This window comes from Carcharodon carcharias, chromosome 16 (genome assembly GCF_017639515.1).
Source record: "Carcharodon carcharias isolate sCarCar2 chromosome 16, sCarCar2.pri, whole genome shotgun sequence".
NCBI lineage: Eukaryota > Metazoa > Chordata > Chondrichthyes > Lamniformes > Lamnidae > Carcharodon > Carcharodon carcharias.
Window position 1 is genome coordinate 45,514,980 of NC_054482.1, and position 22,799 is coordinate 45,537,778.

Sequence of the window (22,799 nt, forward strand, 5' to 3'; positions counted from 1 at the left end):
ATTGGTTCTAAATAGGTCGATGGGCATGGAAGTGCCATAACTTGGCATTGGGGGCATGAGAGGGTGAGTGGAAGGGCAGAGCTTGGCATTGGAGGCATGAAGATCCATAGGAGGTGGGTGGAAGAATAGAGCTTGACGTAGGGGACATGAGGGGTCGTGAGTGGTGAGTGGGGAGCATGAGGTGTCAGGGATGGGGTATGGGGAGTGTTTGGAGCATGAGGGATGTCTGGGATGAGGGCTGGAGGGCCTTTGTGTTTTTATTTTAACTAGGATGAAGTCCCACAACATGAAGGCGGACCTTTTAAACAGCCCGCCTCTGTGCCCGGCAGCCTCTGTGGCTGTCTCCAAACTCTTTCCCAGGTCAGCTGCCCTGACCCTAGCCCACACCCAGCCCCCGGCAATGATGATCCCACCTTTGCAGGCACTTTCTCCCGAGACGGGCGGGCCAAGCCAGGAATTTTCCCAACTCCCACTACCTGCCTCGAGGATGAAAATTCAGGCAATTAATTCTGTTTCTCCCTCCACAGATGTTGCCAGAACGGCTGAGTATATCCAGCATTTTCTGCTTTGACTTCAGATTTCCAGCACCTGCTGTTCTTTGCCCTTGCCTCATAAATGGTTCTGCCAATTTCCACCCCAATCCTTTCCTGGAAATGAGTTTCATGTGTTAATGACGCTTTGTGTGAAGAAAAGCTTCTTGACATTAGTTCTGAATTTGCTTTTCACTAGATTGAACCTGTTCCCAAAGTTCTGAATTTGCAAAGTTGCCTTCAATTTATGCTTTTGACTGTTTAATATCCTAACGTCGCCCTAAAGGATCCTCTCTCAGTTCCTCCTTTTCAAAAATGAATGGTTCAATTTGTCTATTCAGATAAACTAAATCCAAATAATATGGATAATTTTTAAAAATGTTATGTTTATATTTCTGGAATGTCAGCACAATTGAAAAGCTCGGCAGTAAGAATGAACTAGTTCTTGTTAATGTATAATTATCTTTATATTGTCTAGGATTAATTTGGTTATTGATGCAACCCTCATCAATAATAATTTATGAAGATTATTAAATCCTATAAAATTGCATTGTTTTCAACTGTACTTTTGAAGATTTCCATAATTTTTTTTGTATTTTTTGCTGTAGGTTTCAGACACAGGCCAGTATGTCTGCAAAGCTACAAATATTGCTGGACAAGTAGATAAGAATTTCCACCTCAATGTACATGGTAAGCTGGGGCTTTTTTTAGGAATATTAATTGTGGAGAGATGTTTGGTAAGTTTGACTAATAAATTAAATATTTGTTTTCAGATGAAAATATGACAAAAAACTGGTGACAATGGGTGGATTTTAATGCCCTCCCCCGAGGTGGATTTGGAGACAGGGGGTGCATTTAATTGGGCTAGAGGTTGCAGGGTGAGGACCCTGCCATCTTCGTGCCTCTGTCCCGATTATGTCCTGGGTGGGAAGCCTCAGGGGCTTCCTTCCCCTCCTGCAATGCAAATTGAGGCCCTTAAGTGAGCAATTAATGCCCACTTAAGGGTCCTATCCTGCCGCCGCTAGTATTTAACCAGCAGTGGACAAGGCAATAGTGCAGGGAGTCCGAAAAGCAAAATCCCAAAATTGCAGGCTCCAGGCGCTGTCCTCATTCAAAGACACTAAGTGCCTGCTCAAGGGACCCAGCCATGGGGAGCAGGAAGGCCTGTTGAGAGCCACTCCCTGCCCTTTTTTCTGGCTCCCCTATTCCCCCCGTCTCAGTTAGCGACCCCCAACCCCCCCACCCTCCCCACCACCCACATCCCACCCTCACTCAAGTGTGGCCTTGACAACCAACATGGAGACTGATCCTTGGTGTATGATGGGTTAATTACCAGCAGTTACTACCAGTCCAGGCATTTAAAGTTTTTTTTTGTCACTAGGTGTCAGTAGTTTGAAGCTTCAGTGTTTTACTTTCCAAATCTAACTTCATTTGTTGGCACCTACTCTGCTATTATGGCAATCACGCTGGAGGTGACAGGAATGATAGAGGATGATCATTGAATTTGGATGCTGGTATGCCCCTATCATGGTCCTGGGATAGAGAAAGGGATGAGAACAGAAGTTTAGGAAATGGAACAGGCACGGCTAAGGGCCTTATCAACCAATGTAGATGGGAATCCTCGATTGAGGAATAAGGAAGACATATTGGAAGCAGTGGTATGGAAGGTGGCAATGTCAGAACAGATGTGTTGAGACAGAGAAACTGGGGGGGGGCGGGGGGGATGGGGTGGATTAGAGTCCTCACAAGAAACAGGATGGGAGGAAGTGTAGTCAAAGCAGCTGTGAGTTGGAAGGCTTATAATAGATATTGGTGGACAGAAATTGGGGTCTTTGAGGTAGGGAGGAGAAGAGTTGGAGCTGGACAACACGAAGTTGAGGGAAGGGTGAAAATTGAAAGCTAAGATGATAAAATGTTCCAGTATGGGGCAAGAGCAGAAAAAGAACTGAGGAAAGGAACCTGAGTAAACTGGATCAAAGAACATACCACTTATCCCATGGAACTGGTGCATTCAAGGAAGAAGCAGAGAGCCCTCAGACCTTCCTCATGGGGCTTGGAGGTGTAGAGAGATGGGCATGCATAGTGAAAGGACCTGGAAACTCAAAACTGTTGAAGGTAGTAGAAGGAGACAGAGAGTTGTGGATGTGAGTGGAAAGAAACTGGACAATGGGGAAAAACTGAGTCAAGATGGGAAGAAATCATTTCTGTGAGGCTAGAAAAGGCTGAAGCAATGGGTCTGACCAGGGCAGTCCTATTTGTGGATCTTGGGATGGAGGTAGACATGGGATTTGTGGGGTTTAGAGACTGAGATTCGAGGCTGTCGGGAAATGATCTGAGATTAATGACAGGGTGTGCATGTGGCAGCGCATGGCATTCAGTGTGAATCTCATGATGCCCGCCCCTGCACGCCAACAGCAATATTCAGGTCTGTATGTCTAGGAGAAAGCTGTAATCATGGGTGGTTCCAAAACATGACGGATGGAATTTTATTTGGACTGCACATAGAATAAGTCAGAGACAAGAAGGAGAAGGCGATGTGGCTGTGAAAATAAATCAAACAGGAGAAGGGAATCAAAAGGTGAGCAAGGCAAAAGAGATCAATAGAAATTCTTAAAAGTGTGCATTCCTAGAAGGGAAGTGTTAGTGAATTAAACACTTTTGGAAACAGTTTGAAGCAAGGATAATGCGGAAACTAATTTGCACACAGCAAGGTCCCACAAGCAATCTGTTGTGATGTTGCCTGAATGTGGTCTGGAGCACCAGGTGAACTCTCTTGCTCTTCAATTAGTACCATAGGATCTTTTACATCACCTGAAAGGGCAGGCATTAAACAGGGGCCATGTATCATGCAAAAGGCAGCGCCTCCCACCAATGTCACACTCCTTCAGTAATATACCGAAATGTCAGCCTCGATTAGGTGCTCACATTTCTGAAGTGGGTCTTGAACCAAAAACCTTCTGATTCAGAAGTGGAGAGCTACCACTGAACTTAAGGCTGACACGTAATCCCCCATTCCCTCTTGCTCAGTGCCTGCTCATTATCCACAACTTATGATGCATTCTGAGATACCTCACTGTATGTTAGCAGGAATATAAGTTGTTGACAAGATGGTGGAATTTTTAGAATTATGTCAGTATCTTGGATATAACAAATGTTTCCTGTAAATATTGTTACTCAACATATTTTAGTAGAATTATGAAACAAGCTGTAAAACAAAATGTGAAATTCCAGACCTAACTTCTGTAATTTGTTGGTTTTGTTTTTGCTGGCGTCTCAAAGAGCAATAAAGCAAAACAGGCTCAGTGCCAGGACCAAAGGAATGGGAATATTGTGTTGTTTGCAAAAGCCTAGCAATTCATAGCCCTATTGTATCTTTATTAAGATAATTCATTAGCCTGCTCATTGAGCTTAAACCACTTCTATTCGGAATTAATAAAGTATGATTATATGGTGTTTAAAGGGGCATCATTGTCAGTAGAACATCATTGGCATTCTTTCCTTCTGTGTTTTGACAACACACAATGCAAGATCAGTCCTGCCAGAACACATCAACACAGCATAAAATAACACTCTTCTAGGCTCCTTAAGTCCCAAAAACATTTGATGGTATAATTTTGAAGAACCGTTGTTGAGGTGCCCTAATGCCTCAGTAAGTGCATTCACTGAGCGGTATAGACCAGATGGGTCCAGATTTAATCCCAGTTCTAGAGCAAGTTAGTTGATCACAGCCTCTCCAGGCTAGGCAGGGTAAAAATAAACCATCTTATGCCCTATTGGTAAGTGTATATGTGTGTGACAGGGGAAGGGGAAGGTATTGTGCCAGGATAGAATTGAGTTTGATTGTTATGGTCCCACAGTTGAATATTATGCTGATACTCACCATATGGACTTGTAAATAAAGCATGTGCACTTGGATGAGGTATTTCATGGAAATGTGTGGAAGGACCAGCAGCCTGAGGTGAGCAGGGGATAAAGTTGTACAGCAGATGATGAATAAGAGACATTGGGTGGAATTTTATAGTCCCACCGAAGTCAATAGACTTTTGAATATCTCGCTGCATTTTATGGCCCTGCTGCTGCCAAAATGGGGCCATAAAATTCCCGCCCATTGTCTTTGTTGCTATGCACATTTCACCATGATGTCACTCATGAGTGGATGGATAATGTTTCTGCAATGCAGTGCGGTGTCTAAATACAACTATAGCACAGGAAATGCACTGTCAGTCACATGTTTTTTGAGTACCTCTTTTAAATGTCTTTTTAAATGTTGAGAAGCGTAATACCAGAAGGGGCATTGCAAATCTTGGCTATTTTCCTGTGCAGCAAGATAAACTGAAAGCTCCATATTACTCTCTAAGTATCTGCCAGGAAAAACATGAAGTTATAATTTTGCATTTCTCAAGTGTTCTATTTCTCATGCAGTCCCACCCAGTATTGAAGGTCTGGCAGAAGAAAAAATCAATGAGGTCATTAGCAACCCTGTTACTTTTGCATGTGATGCTACTGGCATTCCTCCACCTACATTAACATGGCTGAAGAACGGGAGGACCATTGGTAAGCTACTGCTACTGTTGCATTTGATTAAATATATAAAAAGGATATTTTTGCTTCCATCAAGCTGGATAGGTAATGCCCCCTAGTGGTACAACTGGAAATACCAGCACAAATGTCATTTTCTAGATAAAAAGAAAAATCATTTTTGGTTATTGTCTTCCTCTTGTGCAGGGGGTGGGTGGGGGTTCTCACTTAATGCCGGTTAATCAAGTAAATATCATAGAACCTACAGATTTTATTTCATTCACATTTTTGCATTTTTTTATCTTATCTGTAAACTAAATAGTAAAATATTTACAATTATTAATTCTACACCGCAAGTTATAGTTGTAATGCTGTACTAAGTATTGTGGTTGCAGTTAGCTGTACAGTTGGTTGTTTGGTGCTCAAGTGACACAACTGAGGTCAAAGGCTTAATGGAAGATTCTCACCTTATGTGAATCACACTGCACCAGTGTGCTTCTTTGCCCCAGCTCTGGGTATGGTCCACTGCCTGGCATATGCCTACTAATTTTGCTTAGACGTACTCTTGAAGGGTCAATCGTATGACATGATCACGTGACACTTACCTGCAGTTTGCAAATGTTATTCAAATTTACCTTATAAAAATTGAGCCCCTGTAAATAAGTATCTTTGCTTGAGGTTTTGTATAAGATGCTCCAAGAATCATGACGCTGCTGGTGTGCAGGTGAAGGGAGTAATTTCGCACAAACCACAGGTGCCAAGCTCTGCTTTGCTGTCAGGTTGTTAGCAACAGTGCTTGAGCAATTTGTCATTTTTGGAGACTCCCAGACAACCCAGGAGAGTACTCAATGCAGATGCTGCACTAGCTCTCAAAAGACATTTCAGGATAAATCTGCATTAATGTACAATTAGTTGGATAGTACCGTACCTATACATATTGTTTGGTTTTGTCTGTTATATTATATATTACAATATTAAATGTCCAGAATGACATGCTTTGTACACTTAATTTCAAACTAATTTACCCTTTTTAGCTCTTATTTGTTTCTTGGTCACTTTTGTACAGATTGATAATCTTTTCATTGTATGTTTAGATATACTGCACACTGCATTTGCAGTAAATAAAATAAATATTTTAGATTTAAATGCAATATGAATAGCAAGTTAAAATACAAGTTAAATCATTAATAATATCACTAGTTATGTATGTTTGAGGGGATACAGATGTTGTTTCCTTTTCCTTCAACTATAATCGGTCTCACAAGAACAATCAATTCACAACATTAATATACTATAAAAATGAATTGTTGAATATTCATTTTTCAAATAATCCTTTTTCCTAAGGCAATGGAAATGGATAACAGACCTTAACAAAAGAACCTAATAAAGAATTTGCTATTGTATTATTTTCTACTTCAGCAAATGCCGAGTCCTTAGAGATGCACATCCTGTCAGGAGGAAGCAAACTGCAAATTGCTCGTTCCCAGCTGGCAGACAGTGGAACTTATACCTGTGTGGCATCAAACGTGGAGGGAATGGCACGGAAGAACTACATCCTGACTATTCAAAGTATGTATGAGCTTCCGTATTTAGAATAGTATTACTGTTGCTTTAAGAATATTGAGAGGTCATTGCCAACATTCCCTCCAGGCTGTGTGTAATCCACAATGTAATGCGCAGTGAATCGAACAGGCCATGCACAACCAACTTCCTTTACAACATGGGTGCAAGTGTGACCGCACAGAAATTTTAGAGTTCACGGAGTGCAACAAACAGGCTGTGCACCACGAAGAGAAATTAGCAGAAATATTGGTCACTGCACTCGTCTGATTGCTATATCGGTAATCTACTTGTCTTGCTTGAATAAGTAACAGGAAAGAATAAATCAAAGCCAGTCGGTACAGGAGTCTAAAAAAAATGCAAGAAATCCATCTTCATAACTTGTAGCTTCTAGACGTTTCATTTATAAACATTTATGAATGATACTCAGTGAGATTTCACAATAAATATTAACCATGGGCAGAATTTTACGTCCCATGGGCGGGCACGTGCCTGACCCAATCGGGCGTAAAATTGAGCGAGAAGACGTCGGGCGAGCGTCCCGACATCATTGTGCACTCACGCGATATTTCACTCAGCGGGCACACGCAAAAGTCGGAAGCACACCCATCAACAATTAAGAGGACGATTGAGCCCATTAATGGCGCAATTGACTTTGATTTTTCATTGTTTGTCCAACCTTACGATTAGTGAGCAGGCAAATCAGCCAGGCAGCCTTTGCATTTTTCATCAAACCTCATCCAAGGGCGGGATGAAATTTCCGTGATGAAATAAAATAAAAATAAATATCTGTGGACAGCATTTTATCAGCTATGTGTTCAGGTGATTGATTATGATGCATGGATGCTTTTTTCAGCTTTTAAAACCTTTATTTTAGCTTTTTCATGTCTCCACTTCCCTGAAGAAGCTGCCTGCCTTCGGGGAGCTTTCTCACAGCGCTTACCCATGTCCGGGGAAATGTCATCGCCTGCCCTCTTCCCATCCCCACCCCAGCAACGCTGAGCTTTTCAGCACGCTTTTCACCCTGGCTGGTCGTTAATTGGCCAGCCAGTGTGAAATCATGGTCGGGTGCCCGTTTCCTGACTGGGCCCGGGCCCACCGATCGGGCATGCCCGGCAAAGGTAAAATTCAGGCCTATGGCTTTCCCTACTGTAGTATTCACAAGACTGAGGCTGTCCTTTTTGGCCCTGCACACCCTTACCCCCAATTTCATCCTCTCCAGTCTGAACCAGGCAGTTCACAATCACTAACATCAGGCTGAATCTCAAATCCCATATCCTATTCACTCCCAAGATCTATTATTTCAACCTCTGTAACATCACCTGACTTCCCTTTACCTCACAACCACTGCTGAAACCTTCACCTATGTTTTTATTATTTCTAAGGCTAACTTCTCCAATGCGCTTCTTACTAACCTCCCAAGCTCCATCTTCATAAACTCTTAACCAATCCAGAATGATCCTGCCCACACCATTGCCTGCACTCTTCCACTCCTTTATCTCCACAGTCACTAACTTCTACTGATTCCCCAAGCAGTGTTCATTGCCAGGAGCGAGTGCGGGCTGGAGTTGGACTAGCCAACTTGGAAAAGAGGTCGGAGGAGGCCACAGGGGCTGCCGGATGCAGAGGCAGGCTGTTTAAAAGGATTGTGTTGATGGCTGTGGAACTTCATCCCAGTTAAAATAAAAACATAAAGGCCATGACACCCCCTCACCCCCTACACACGCCCCATACCCTATCCATGCCACCTCATGCACCCAACCACCCCCTAAAGCCCCTCATGACTCCAAACCAAGATAAGGCACCCCAAACAACTTCTATTAGCCCCGCATGCCCCCCATGCCAAGGTAAGCCCTCCCCCCACCTACTCCCTATGGCCCATCATGTGCCCCCCATGCAAGCTGTGGCATTTCCATGTCCATATGCTGTATTGAAGCAATGAACAAGAGAGAATCCAACCATCACCCTTTGATGTTCAATGACATTACCATCGCTGAATCCCCCACTATCAACATCCTGGGGGGTTACCACTGACCAGAAACTGAACTGGACTAGCTGTATAAATACTGTGGCTACAAGAGCATGTCAGAAGCTAGGAATCCTGTGGCGAGTAACTCACCACCTGACTCCCCAAAGCCTGTCCACCATCTACAAGGCACAAGTCAGGAGTTTGATGGAATATTCTCCACTTGCCTGGATGAGTACAGCTCCAACAACACTCAAGAAACTTGACACCATCCAGGACAAAACAGCCCGTTTGATTGGCACCCCATCCACAAACATTCACCCCCTCCACCACCAACATATAGTGGCAGCAGTGTGTACCATCTACAAGAAGCACTGCAGGAACTCACCACACCTCCTTAGACAGCACCTTCCAAACCCATGACCACTACCATCTGGAAGGACAAGGGCAGCAGATAGATGGGAACTCCACCACCTGGAAGTTCCCCTCCAAGTCACTCACCATCGTGACTTGACAATATATCACCGTTCCTTTACTATCACTGGGCCAGAATCCTGGAACTTCCTCCCTAACAACACTGTGCATGTACCTACACTACATGGATCACAGCTGTTCAAGAAGGCAGCTCACCACTACCTTCTCAAGGGCAATTAGGGATAGCCAATAAATGCTGGCTTCACCAGCAATACCCACATACCATGAATGAATTTTTTAAAATTGAAAGCTGTGTTAGACCAATCGTTTACTATCGTGAAAGGTTCAAGAGGTGACAACAGTTATAAGTGGAGTCCAACAGACCTTTTGTACCAAAAAGTAATTGACGTAGGTAAATTTATCAAGGAAAGTTGCAGAAGAGTTAGAATCAATGAGGTCAAGAGGTAACTGGATGCATTACTGTAAAGAGAATAAATTTAGGGGTATGGTAAGAAGCAAGTATGTGGCCAGAGAAGTTGAAATCTAGCAAAAAGCAACAGATTTCTGGAGCATTCAGACCTTTTCCTGTTTTAGAAACCATCTTATTTTTATATGAAAACAAAACACTTTGAATGCTAGAAATCTGGAATAAAAAGAGAAAGCGCTGGAAATACTCAGCAGCTCTGACTGTGTCTATGTAGAGAGCAACAAAGTTAACTTTTCAGCTCAATGACCCATTGTCAAACAAAAGTTATCAAGTTGAAACTTTATTGTCATACACTTTGCTTTAAAGAGTTATTAAGATAAATGTTTCTGGGCATCTAGTTCTTTATAGAGTAACTTGTTAAGAATGATGGATGTTTGTTGTTACAGTCCCTCCCAATATATTTGGTGCGGAGATGCCCAGCGAAGTCAGTGTTCTACTAGGTGAAAATGTGAAATTGGTTTGCGCAGCTGATGGTATTCCCAGACCTTCAATACAGTGGCTCAAAGATGGGAAACCCCTTAATGCTGCTGATGATAAACGATTGAGGTAAATTTGGATCAGTAACTTTTGCTTTGTAAGTTTCAAAGTCATATGGAGGAAGTTGTCAAAATCTTTCACATGCAGTTTTTGTCTGAGCATGTAACATAACCTCTTAATTCCCATAGCAGATCATTCCCCTCTCACCAAGTAAAGGTTTTGTTTTGCAGCTCTCTTGTTTTCTTTGCTTTCCATTCATTTACTTCTTGCTCTCCTGTTCAAATGTCAGCATTTAAAAATGGAGTGGAACTTTTCTCCATTTTGAGTTTTGGCACAGCAGCATGCAATCCAAATTAAACATAGCACACTGAGGCACAAATATAGCTAAAGCTTCCTTTTAGCCTATACTGATGAATAGCCTCAATGCCAACCTCAGAACAGACCATGGAAACATGGAAAATTTACGACGCAGAAAGACACCATTTGGTCCATTGTGTCTGTGCCGATCAAAAAGAGCTGTCCAGCTTAATCCCACTTTCCACCTCTTGATCTGTAGCCCTGTAGGTAAGCACTTCAAGTGCATATCCACACATTTTTTAAGTGTGATGTCTCTACCATCCTTTGGGTGAATAGTTTTCTTCTCAGCTCCCCTCCCTGGTAAGTACTTAATTCTATGGCCCTTGGTTATTAACTTCTCTGCTAAGGAAATAATCCTTCCTATCTCCTCTATTTAGGCCCCCCATAGTTTTATACACCTTAATAACTTCATCATCCTCCAAAGAAAACAACCTATCTAGTCTGTCCTCATAGCTAAAATTCTCTATTCCTGGAAACATCCTCATGAATCTCCTCTGTACCCCATCAAGTGGGATCACATCCTTCCTGTAATGTGGTGACCAAAATTGTACTCGGTACTTAAGTTGTGGCATCGCATAACCTCCTCATTCTTGTATTCTATGCTACAACTACTAAAGGAAAGTCTCCTGTATGCCTTCTTGACTGCCTTATTTACCTGTCCTGTTCAGGGATCTGTGGACACGTACTCCAAGGTCTCTCTGTTCCTCTACACTTCGCAGAATCCTACCGTTTGTTATGTATTCCTTTGCCTTTATTCCCCTCCCCAAATGCAATACCTCACACTTCTCTGGATTGAATTCCAAGTGGTACTTTTCTGACCACTAATATCTTCCTGCAGTCTTTGGCTTTCTTCCTCATTGTCAAACACGTGACCAATTTTGTATCATCTGGAAACTTCTTACACATGCCCCTTACATTTAATTATAAATCATTGATAAATACCACAAAAAGCAAAGGGCTAAGTTCTGAGCTCTGTGGCACTCCACTGGAAACTATTTTCCAGTCACAAAAACATGTGTCATCCATTCCTCTTTGCTCCTGCTACTGAGCCAATTTTGTATCCAACTTGCCACTTTCCTTTGGATTCAATAGGTTGTTACTTTTCTGATCAGTCTTTATGTGGGACCATGTCAAAAGCCTTACTAAAATCCATGCAAACATGCTAGCCTCCTTGGTCTTCCTTGTTACCTCCTCAAAAAATTCAGTTTGTTTACTCAGACAAGACATTCCCCTAATAAATCTATTCTGACTTTCCTTGATTAATCCATGCCTTTCTAAATGACAATTCATACTGTCCCTCAGAATGTTTTGCAATAATTTGCCCACTACTGAGGCTAGGCTGACTAGCCTGTACTTATTCAACCTATCCATTCCTCCCTTTTCAAACAATGGTACAACATTAAACAGTTCTCCAGTCCACATCTCTAGGCAGAGAGGATTAGAAAATGATGGTCAGGGCCTCTGCCATTTCCTTCTTTCTTGGAAGCCTAGGAGATGTTTAATCCAAGCCTGGTAATTTATCCACTTTCAAAGATGCTAATCCCCTTCAGATTTCCCCTCTCATTACGTTTGTCATTCAATATTTCACTCTTTTCATTAACTACGTTGTTTCCAGTGTCTCCCTCTTTTGTAAAGGCATATACAAACTATTGATTAAAAACTACGCCCATACCTTCCACCTCCACATGCAAGTTATCTAATCTGGCCTAATCTTTCCATAGCTAAAACACAGTAATGGTGTAAAGTTTCGTCGAACATGGCAGTTGCGTTGTCTCAGTATGTCTGTCAATTTGGTGTCAACTGTTGCTTAAGTAGTACTGTGAATTGATGGCAACTAGGAACTAAGTAATACTATAGCCAAACTCATTTTACATGGGGTGACTTTCACCTCATCATTGGAAAATATTTTGTACATTTCTATTAATGCATGTTGTATGTAGTAAAATAAATGTAACAATTACTCCTGATTAATACCTAAAATGGTCCGGTGGATCTATTCACGTAATCCTTATGAACCTGAGGTACATTTCAATTTTGCTTTTCACTAGATTTTGACCAGGACAGTTTTCTGTAAAATATTGTGGCCTAGATTTTCTGCTGCTATTCGTTCTCCCAATATCCTGCCATAAGTCTAGCAGAAACCCAAGGAAAAGATGTAAACAGCTGCTGATGCTATTCCAACACTGTTATGCAGAAATCTATTGCTGTATCTCTTGTTTGTTTCATTGAAGAAAAATATGTTGTTATGTTTTATATATTTGTTGTGGCTCTTAGAGTGAGTCCAGATGGTAGTACTCTCCAAATTAATGGCACAGTGACTACAGACGTTGGTAAATACACTTGCGTAGCCACCAATTCTGCTGGTGAGGAAGATCGGATTTTCAACCTCAATGTTTATGGTGAGTACAACCTAATAGCTTTGTCAACTCAGAACTTTTCTCCAGCTCTATTGGTCCTGACTTTAACTACAGGACAAAAATGACAGTAACAGAGGAGGCAAGGTTCCAGATACCTAAGTGGGTAAATACATTATGTGTTGAGGCAAGCAAGCCATTCAAAAGAACCCAAGCTCAATACCTGGTCTGAGTTGAATGACGTGAACTAAGTCAGGATGATAGTTGAGATCCTGCCATTAGCCTCAATTTCCCCAGACCACAGAGGGTGAAAATTCAAAGAAAATATTTCTATTTATACAGTATCTTATCACACCATTCCTAACGTCACCAAATACCTACAAATGCAACAACTGTTATTGTAGGCTAAAACAGCTGCTATTTTATACGCAGTAAGATTTTTCAATGCCCTTGCAATTTTGATTGAGGAAAACACCTTTGCCAGGGCATTGAAAAAGAAACTAATCTATTTTTTGACTAATGCAAAGGATACCATCCATCATAACCACTAGAACAAGCAGACAAGACTTGTTTAAAGAATCATCCGAAAAACAACATCTTGGAATACTATTCCAGTACTACACTCAATCACAAGCCCAGTTTACCTGCTCAAGTCCTGAAGTGGCGTTTGAATACCACAGTTAGGGGATAAAACTCCCAACTGAGCAATGTTTACATTTGAGCCAAGATCCTTAAAAAAAATTCTGATTACCATCCAGTGACCTCTGCTGGAAAATGTGTAGGTGGATAGGGTGAAAGCAAAATACTGCGGATGCTGGAAACCTGAAATAAAAACAGAAAATGCTGAAAAAACTCAGCAGGCCTGGCAGCATCTGTGGAGAGAAAAACAGAGTTAACATTTCAAGTCCATATGACCCTTCTTCAGAAGTCATATGGATTCGAAATGTTAACTCTGTTAATCGCTCCACAGATGCTACCAGACCTATTGAGTTTTTCCAGCATTTTCTGTTTTTATTTTATATTATATATTATATCTTATATATGTAGACAGGATTGGTTTTGGCCTTGGCATTGCCCCCCTCCCTCAACTCCACCCTGCTCGTGCTGCCTGCCTCCCACACCAGCCACCCCCCACCCCCCCCCCCCCACCCCCGACTCCCCCCACCAACTCCCAAATAGTCAAATGACCTGCAACAATTCACTGACAAAGTTCACCTGCATAATTCTCACTTGCATGATGCACCAGGATGCCACCAACATGCACATGACCAAAGCTAAGCATGCATTGATACCTTAGGAGAGGAGGAAAGACAACTGGAACATATAAATGTAAGATTTAAAATTAATCCTGTAGCTAGGAAGAAATTAAAAAGCAAGATTTCAAAGGCACTAATCTCAGGATTACTCACAGTGGCATGTGCTAGTGAGTACAGAATTGGGAGGATAGAGCAAATGGAGGTGTGGTTGGAGGGATGTTGCAAGAGGGAGGCATTGGGACCAGTTCTGGGGCAGGTGGGACCTGTACAAGGAGAAAGGTTACACCTTAATAGGACTGGCACCAATATCCTCACAGGGAGATGCTGTTTGGGAGGATTTAAACTAGTTTGAAAGCGGGTTGGGAACCTGAGATGGAATTCAGATAAGAGAGAAACAGAGCTGGTAATGGTAGGAAGAAAGGTAGTAAGTGAAATTGAAAGACAGCCAGAAACAAAGGTCAACATCAAATAGGGTCAAAGTACAGAAAATGTTAAAAAGGCAGAACTAAAGGCATTCTATCTAATGCATGCAGCATTTGCAACAAGATAGATGAATTGACAGCATAAATGGAAGTAAACGGGTAGGATCTAATTGCCATTATGGAGATGTGGTTGTAGGGTGGCCAAAGCTAGAAATTGAATATTCAAGGGCATTTAGGAAGGATAGGCATAAAGAGAAAGGATGTCAGTTAGCGTTGTTAATTGAGGATGAGATCAGTACATTGATGCTAGAGGATCTTAGCTCAGAAGATCAAGATGTAAAATGAGTTTGTGTGGTGCTAAGAAACTGCAAGGGGCTGCAAACATTGGTGGGAGTTGTTTATAGGCTACCAAACAGTGGTGGTGATGTAGGGCACAATATAAGTCAGGAAATTAGAGGTGCATGTAAAAAGGGCAATACAATAATCATGGGGAACTTCAACCTACAATTAGACTGGAGTAAACCTAATTAGCACTAATGCTGTGGAGGGCAAATTCCAGGAATGTATACTAGATGGAGTGGGCTACAAGGGAGTGGGCTATTTTAGATCTAGTATCGTGCAGTGAGAAAGGGCTGATTAATAATCTCACTCTAAAGGAGTCTTTAGGGAAGAGTGACCATAATATGATTGAACTTTACACTAAGTTTGAGAGTGATATATTTCAATCTGAAACTAGGGTCTTGAATCTAAATGAAGGAAACTAGGAAGATATGAGGGGCAAGTTGGCTGTGGTAGATTGGGAAACTGCATTTAAAGATATGATGGTAGATAGGCAATGGCTAGCATTTAAGAATTAATTACATGGTTTACAACAAATATGCATTCCTTTAAGGCACAAAAACCCAACAGAAAAAGTTATCTAACTGTGGCTAACAAGAAGTTAACGATCATATTAAATCAAACAAAGAGGTTTAAAAGGTTGCCCAAAAAAAGTAGCAAGCCTGAGGAAGTATTATAGAATTCAGCAAAGGAGGACCAAGAAACTGATAAAGAAAGGGAGTATAGAATATGGAAGTAAACTAGCAAGAAACATAAAAACAGCCTGTAAAAGCTTCTATAGGTATGTAAAAAGGAAAATATTAGCAAGGACAAATGTGGGCCCATTACAGGCAGAAACAGGAGAATTTATAATGCAGAATAAGGAAATGACAGATAAACTAAATGAATACTTTATGTCGGTCTTCACTGAGGACGATACAGAAAATTTCCCAAAAATACTAGAGAATCAAGGAACTGGCAAGAATGAGGAACTGAAAGAAATTAGTGTTAGTATAAAAATAGTACTGGAAAAATGAATGGGACTGAAAGTTGATAAGTCCCCTGGACTTGATAATCTACATCACAGAATGTTGCTATAGTGATAGTGGATACATTGATGGTCATCTTTCAAAATTCTATAGATTCTGGAACAGTTCCCACAGATTGGAATATGGCAAATATAACTCCACCATTTAAGAAAGAGAGAGAAAACAAGGAACTACACATCGGTTATCTTGGCATCAATAGTAGGGCAAATACTAGAATCTATTATAAAGGATGTGATAACAGGGTACTTAGAGAATAATAATAGGATTGGGCAAAGTCAACATGGATTTATGAAAGGGAAATCATGTTTGACAAACCTGTTGGAGTTCTTTGAGGATGTAACTAGCAGAATAGATAAGGGGGAATTAGTGGATGTGGTGCATTTGGATTTTCAGAAAGCTTTCAATAAGGTCCCACACAAGAGGGTGGTAATCAAAATTAAAGCACATGGATTGGAGGTAATATACTGACATGGATTGAGAATTGGCTAATGAACAAAAAACAGTGAGTAGGAATAAACAGGTTGGCGGGCTGTGACTAGTGGGGTGCCACAAGGATCAGTACTTGGGCCCCAGCTATTTACAATCTATATCAATGATTTGGATGTGGGGGCTAAATGTAATATTTCCTAGTTTACTGATGACACAAAACTAGGTGGGAATGTGAGTTGTGAGGAGGATGCAACAAGGCTTCAAGGGGATATAAACAGGCTAGGTGAGTGGGCAAGAGCATGGCAGATGGAATATAATGTGGAAAAATGTGAAGTTATCCACTTAGGTAGGAAAATCAGAAATTCAGAGCATTTCTTAAATGGTGAAAGTTTAGGAAGTGTTGATATCCAAAGGGACCTGGGTGGCCTTGTTCATAAGCCACTGAAAGCTAACATGCAGATTCAGCAGCAATTAGGGAGGCAAGTGGTATGTTGGCATTTATTGCAAGAGGATTTGAGTACAGGAATAAAGATATTTTGCTGCAAATGTATAGAGCCTTGGTGAGACGGCACCTGGAGTATTGTGCACAGTTTTGGTCTCCTTACCTAAGAAAGGATATATTTGTCATAGATGGAGTGCAACAAAGGTTCGTCGGACTGATGCTTGGGATCACGGGATTGTCCTATGAGGAGGGATTGAGGAGACTGGACCTGTATTCTCTAGAGTTTAGGAGGATGAGAGGTGACCTCATTGAGACACACAAAATTCTTACAGGGCTCGACGGGATAGATGCAGGAAGGATGTTCCCCCTGGCTATTGGGCCTAGAACCAGGGGACACAGTGTCAGAATAAGGGGTAGGCCATTTAGGACAGAGATGAAGAGGAATTTCTTCACTCAGAGGGTGATGAATCTTTGGAATTCTCTACCCCAAAGGGTTGTGGAGACTCAGTCATTGAGTATATTCAAGTCAGAGATTAATAGACTTCTAGATATTAAAGACATCAAGGGATATGGGGATAGTCAGGAAAATGGTGTTAAGGTAGAAAGTCAGCCATGATCTAGTTGAATGGCAGAGCAGGCTTAAGGGGCCAGACAGTCTACTCCCACTTCTATTTTCTGTGTCTTATGTTCCTATGTTTCTCATTTTAAATTTGATGGTCCATAACAATGGTGATGAATCCATAGAATACATCATAATAAACTATTGCATTTGGTTCTTATTTTAGTTTGTTTAATAACATTTTGGATGGTTTTGTAACATTTATTGGATTAAATATTAAGGTTTCCAAAGTTCTGGAAAAGAGCCATTCAGAATGCCACAATCTTATTTGTGCCATTATAGTTTCTAATTCATCTGGTGCACATAAAATGGTAAGTCACAAATGTTACAAATATTCTAATATCTATTATTTGTGTTTTAGTTCCACCAACTATTCACAGTAATCAGAAGGGAAATCAGGACCTCACAACCATATTGGACAACTCAATTAACATTGAGTGTATGGCTACAGGCTCCCCTCCTCCGCAGATGAACTGGCTAAAGAATGGACTACCTCTGCCCATTTCCTCTCAGATCAGACTTCTCTCTGCTGGGAAGGTTTTGAGGTTAGTTTTCCAGCATCTGTTTAAATTTAGAAACCTGACTGAAGGGCCAAGGCCCAGAAGGTGTGGGACATCAAAACAGTTGGAGAGAAGGTGAAATAAAATAAGAGGTAGTGGTTCAGTTATACTGAGTTTGTGTTAAATTTTAAAACACCGTAGGCAGATGGAAAGATTGAGGAAGGTAATCCTTGGAAATAATGAGTTGGAGTTGGAGATGTTGCAATGAGTCCTTTATTAATACAGTGAGGATACAGGGAGGAGCAAGTTTTATGGTAAGTGAAAATTACCCAGTTGGAGTTACCTCATGAGGCATTAGTAATGGCAAGACCATTTCATGCGATTGAAATGTCAGCTAGCAGTTGCAAGTATTTTTGTTCTCCACCATAACTTAAAAGAATAGATATAGGGCAGAATTTTACTGCCTCATTTCAACAGGGACAGGGCCGTAAAATGCAGCCGGCCGTTATAAATCCCATTGACGACAGCGGGAAAGTAAAATCCCGCTGTCGCAAAATTCTGCCTATAGAATGTAAAATAAAAATGGAAAATGCTGAAAAGTCATGGGAAGGCGAAACACTGAGATACTGAAAGAGAAAATACAGGTTAACATTAAAGAGCATCTGCCTAAATATTAATGGATCCTTCCTCTCTTCAACCGTTGAAAGACTTGAGTTTCCATTTTGATTTGATTTTACGTTTTCAGCATTTATTTATTTTTAAATAACAACTTTAAATGACAAGTATTCCAAACTGGGGCAGATGCGGACAACTTGATTATTGTTTGCTCAAAAAAAATGTCTAACTGGAGGTTTGTGAACAACCTCTATATTGACTGAGGAATCCGTGAACATTTGTCTCATAGCAGTCAACATATGCTCGAGTTCAGTGTTGTGTTTGAAAGGGAGAAACATGAAACAGTTACTAAGGGTCTAGATTTAGGTAAGGCTGAATTCCATGCAATGATGACAGTAGCTGTTTAAACTGGACAAATCTGTCAATGCATAAAAAAGATCAGTGGGAGATGTTCAAAAAAAGAAATTAATGTGAAACAGAATTAGTTTATGTCCCTAATGGGCAAGTGTGCTTGCCAAAAATAGCAGCAAAAGAAGACCAAAGAGCTAAGGGACAACATATAATTAAAAGAGAAATCATTCAATGATGCATATAATATAGGACAGATACAGGGGAATGGGAAAGATAGATACAAAGATCAGAAATGGGTGACAAATGGATAGTAAAAGCTACAAAATGTATGAAAATAAACTTGCAAGGTTTATCAAAATCAACACAAATGCCAGGAGTTTGCCCTCATCGGGCAGGTTCGGCAGGAGCGGTTGGGAAGTCAACTGTTGCCCACGACTGGGGCCTGACCAAGATTTCACGCTGGAGAGCCAGTTAAGGCCCATCCAGCATGAATCGCATGCTGCAGCACTCAACACTGTCTGTATGGAGGGAGAGGAGGGCGAACAGAGAGCTTTGTTCGTCCTTGCAAGTGCGCACAGGAAAAGCTCCCTCAGGGAGATGAAGATTTAAAAAATTAAAAATAAGGAATCATAACATGTTGAAAAACATGTCCTCTCATGTGATGAGCAGGGTCATGTTATTAATGAAATGTTAAAATTTTTATTTTCTTTTTAATTGCTGTTGGAAATCTCATCCCACCCATGGATGAGGTTTCCTAAAATATCCAAAGGCCACTTGGCCTTTTCGCTGCCCACCAACTGTAAGGCTGGATGGGCAGCAAAATGTTTAATTCAATTGGGACTTTATTGGCCTTAATAGGCCTGTTAATTATCAGCGGGCGTGCTGCCAGCTCCCAAGCGCGCCCGCTGACCAAAATATCGCACAAGTGCACGATGACATCGGGACGCTCATCCAACGTCATCGCATGTCATTTTACGCTCGTTCAGGTCGGGCGCATGTCCGCCTGATGAGCGTAATATTCTGGCCAGTGACTTACCAACATTAATGTAAGCAAAATAATAGTAATCAAGAAACTAGTGGCATTAAAGGTTTCTGTCCAAGGGTTCTAAAAGAAGTGTCTGAGAAAATTGCAGATGCCCTAACTACAGTCTTCCAAAGTTCTCTCGATTCAGGAACTGTTCCTTTAGAAAGAAAAATTGTGCATGTCACTCCTCTGTTTAAGAGATGGAAGACAGTTAGTCTAGCATCTTTGTCAGGAAACTACTGGAGCCTATAATCAAGAATTGGGTGACTGAACACTTGAAAATTTCCAGTTGATCAGAAAAAAACTAGCATGGATTTGTAAAGCAGAATAGTGCAGATGCTGGAAATTGACCTGTTGAGTATTTCCAGTATCTTCTGCCTTCATTTTGGATTTGTAAAGGGTATGTTATGCCTGACAGACCTGATTTAGTTTTTTAAAGAGGTGACTAAATTAGTGTACAGAGGAATGCTTATACATTTTATTTATATGGGTTTCCAGATGGCATTTGATAAATTACTTGTTAGGTGCCATTAGCAAATATTAAGCTCACAGAATTAGAGGCAAATTATTGGCCTGGTTAGGAAATTGGCTGAGCAGCAGGAAACAGAAAGTAGGGATAATGGGCAGGTACTTTAAATGGCAGAATGTGACTAATAATGTCTTGTAATGAGCTGTGTTGGGGTCTCAATTGTTCACAGTATTGTTTAATGACTTAAGTGATGAGATAGAAAACCCCATATTCAAGTTTCACAATGACACAAAGATAGGCAATGTTGCCAATGGAAGCATTAAATTATAAAGGGTATTAATGGATTAAGTGAAAAACTGTGCCAAGTACATTTCAATGTAGGCAAATGTGAGGTCATCCACTTTGGACCTGGGAAGTTAGAAACTATATAGTAAATAATCAAAAAGGTTAATGGAATCCTTGCCTATATATCTGGAGGACTAGAGTACAAGGGGGTAGAAATCATGCTTCAGATATTCAAAGCACTGCTTAGACCATACCTGGAGTACTGTGAGCAGTTCTAGGCATCAAACCTTGGCCTTGGAGAGAGTTCAGCATAGATACCTGGACTCCAAAGGTTAAATTTCAAGGAGAAATTGCATGAATTAGCATTGTATTCCCTGGAAGTTATAAAATTAAAGGGCGATTGATCAAATTATTCAACCTATTAAAGCCAACAAATAAAGTAGAAAGAGAGGAACTATTCATGCTAGTTTGGGATTCTAGGACTAGAGAGCATAGTCTAAGAGATAGAGCCAGGCCTTTCAGGACTGAGATTAGGAAACACTTCTACACTCAAAGGGTAGTAGAAGTTTGGAACTCTTCCACAAATGGCAGTTGATGCTAGACCATTGGTTAATTTTTAATCTGAGATTGATAAATTTTTGCTCACCGAAGGAATTAAGGGGTATGGGGCAAAAGTGGATATATAGATTTAGGTCACAGATCAGGCATGATCTCATAGAATGGCAGAACAGACAGGAGGATTTAAATGCCTCCCCCTGTTGCAATGTTCCTTTACACCCTTATTATTTCCTAATTCCAACGAGGAGACTGCTAAGTGGATGAACTTAAGGAAGGGCTAAGCATTTCCGGTGAGCTGCTTCCATGCAGTACCATACGATGAGCTATATTTACCTACTTCTTCATTGAGAAAGCCACATCTCCTCTATCCCTCTAGCCTGAATTGTCAGTATCAATATTGTGCTTGAAGAGTAGCAAAAATTGTAACCACATCAATTAAGTTTAATCAATAACACCTCACCTACACCACCACCCTGCCCCCTCCAATAAGTCTGGGTTGAAACTTAATACTTCTGTACTTACTTGTTACTTTCTTACAGAATTGTACGAACACAGGTGTCAGATGCTGGTACATACACTTGTGTGGCTTCTAATCGAGCTGGTGTGGATAACAAGCATTATAACCTAATAGTGTATGGTGAGTGTACAAGCTGGGAAATACATATTACTTTACAACATTCCCACAATGGTCTATGGTATCTATGGAACAGTATATAATTAAAATTATGACCCAGATCAGGATCGGAAACCTTATTTCCAACCCTGATCAGGCAAAAAAAAATGCACATTTACCTTCCTCCAATTTTTCGGAGCGATCTTCTGATAGAGAATCCTTCACAACCAACTCAGTACACAAACCTTGGAGGGAGCAGCGAAGGGAATCTGTACAGAAACCACATCCCCTTTTTAAAGCACCATCTGCTGTATTCCAGTAAGTAGAGAGTTTAAATGTCCCAAGGCATCTTTGAAAACAGCTACGAAGAAAAGGTAAGTGTGTAGGGTGGGTGAGAGAGTAGGATGAGTAAGGGGTTGAGTTGGTAAGGTGTTGAGTTGGTAAGGGGTAGGGTGGCAGGTGGGTAGGGTGGCAGGTGGATGAGGTGGGTAGGTGATTGTCAGTTAAGTGAGTGGGTAGAGGGATAGTTGGGTCAGATTGGGAGGGGTTGTCAGGTCAGACACTGATCAAATCAGGTTGGGGGTGTCGGGTCGGGGGCTCGTCAGTTCAGGTTGGGGGCTAGTCAGGGATCAGCGGGGGGAATTGGGGGGTCAAGGATAGTCAGCGGGTCGAGGGTTGAGTCGGGGAGGGTCAGTTTGAGTGACTGGGGGGTTCTCTTGTATAGTTATGCAGGTGTTAGTCTAGGTTTTTTTCCTGTGTAATATTTTCTGAGTAACTATCCAGGTAAGTCAGAACCGCCTGAAGTCTCTGACTCTAACTCAGAGTTGGAGACCTTTCTGGAGGATCCTGGGGAGCAGGGGATTTGCCATTGGAAGTTCAATCTTCCCGGGCAATTTCCACTGAGTCCTTGCATTGGGACTTCTGAGGGGTCCCATTGAGCATTTTCCAGGGTATGTCCAGTCTCCAACCATCTGGAGACCAGAAGATCTGGGACTATATAACTTTAGAAATTGGTAACTTTGTGCGTGTTTACACTGCAACTTTGGCTTTACTGGACAGAAATTTCTCCTTCAATGAAAGAGGTCGCAAAACAACACTGCTCTTAGGATGAGCATGAAGTTCCCCCTGTGGAGGCAGTCTTTCACTATTAGTTTATTTATGTTCCAGTCCCTAACTCAATGGCCAC

The 22,799-nt window shown here is 41.3% G+C and overlaps 1 protein-coding gene across 4 annotated transcripts in view; it reads left to right on the top strand.

The window, feature by feature from the left end:
* Positions 1-22,799, top strand: part of hmcn1 (hemicentin 1) — a 725,933-nt gene that overhangs the window by 561,752 nt on the left and 141,382 nt on the right. For all 4 annotated transcript variants that reach the window (XR_005945469.1, XM_041207700.1, XM_041207701.1 and 1 more), the window contains exons 61-67: positions 1,139-1,220; positions 4,953-5,084; positions 6,468-6,617; positions 9,862-10,021; positions 12,584-12,708; positions 17,560-17,743; positions 21,540-21,637. Coding sequence is in view for 3 of the 4 variants with exons in the window: in XM_041207700.1 (XP_041063634.1) it covers positions 1,139-1,220; positions 4,953-5,084; positions 6,468-6,617; positions 9,862-10,021; positions 12,584-12,708; positions 17,560-17,743; positions 21,540-21,637 (931 nt within the window). In the remaining variant the exon portion in view is untranslated. The remainder of the gene's footprint in view (positions 1-1,138; positions 1,221-4,952; positions 5,085-6,467; positions 6,618-9,861; positions 10,022-12,583; positions 12,709-17,559; positions 17,744-21,539; positions 21,638-22,799) is intronic.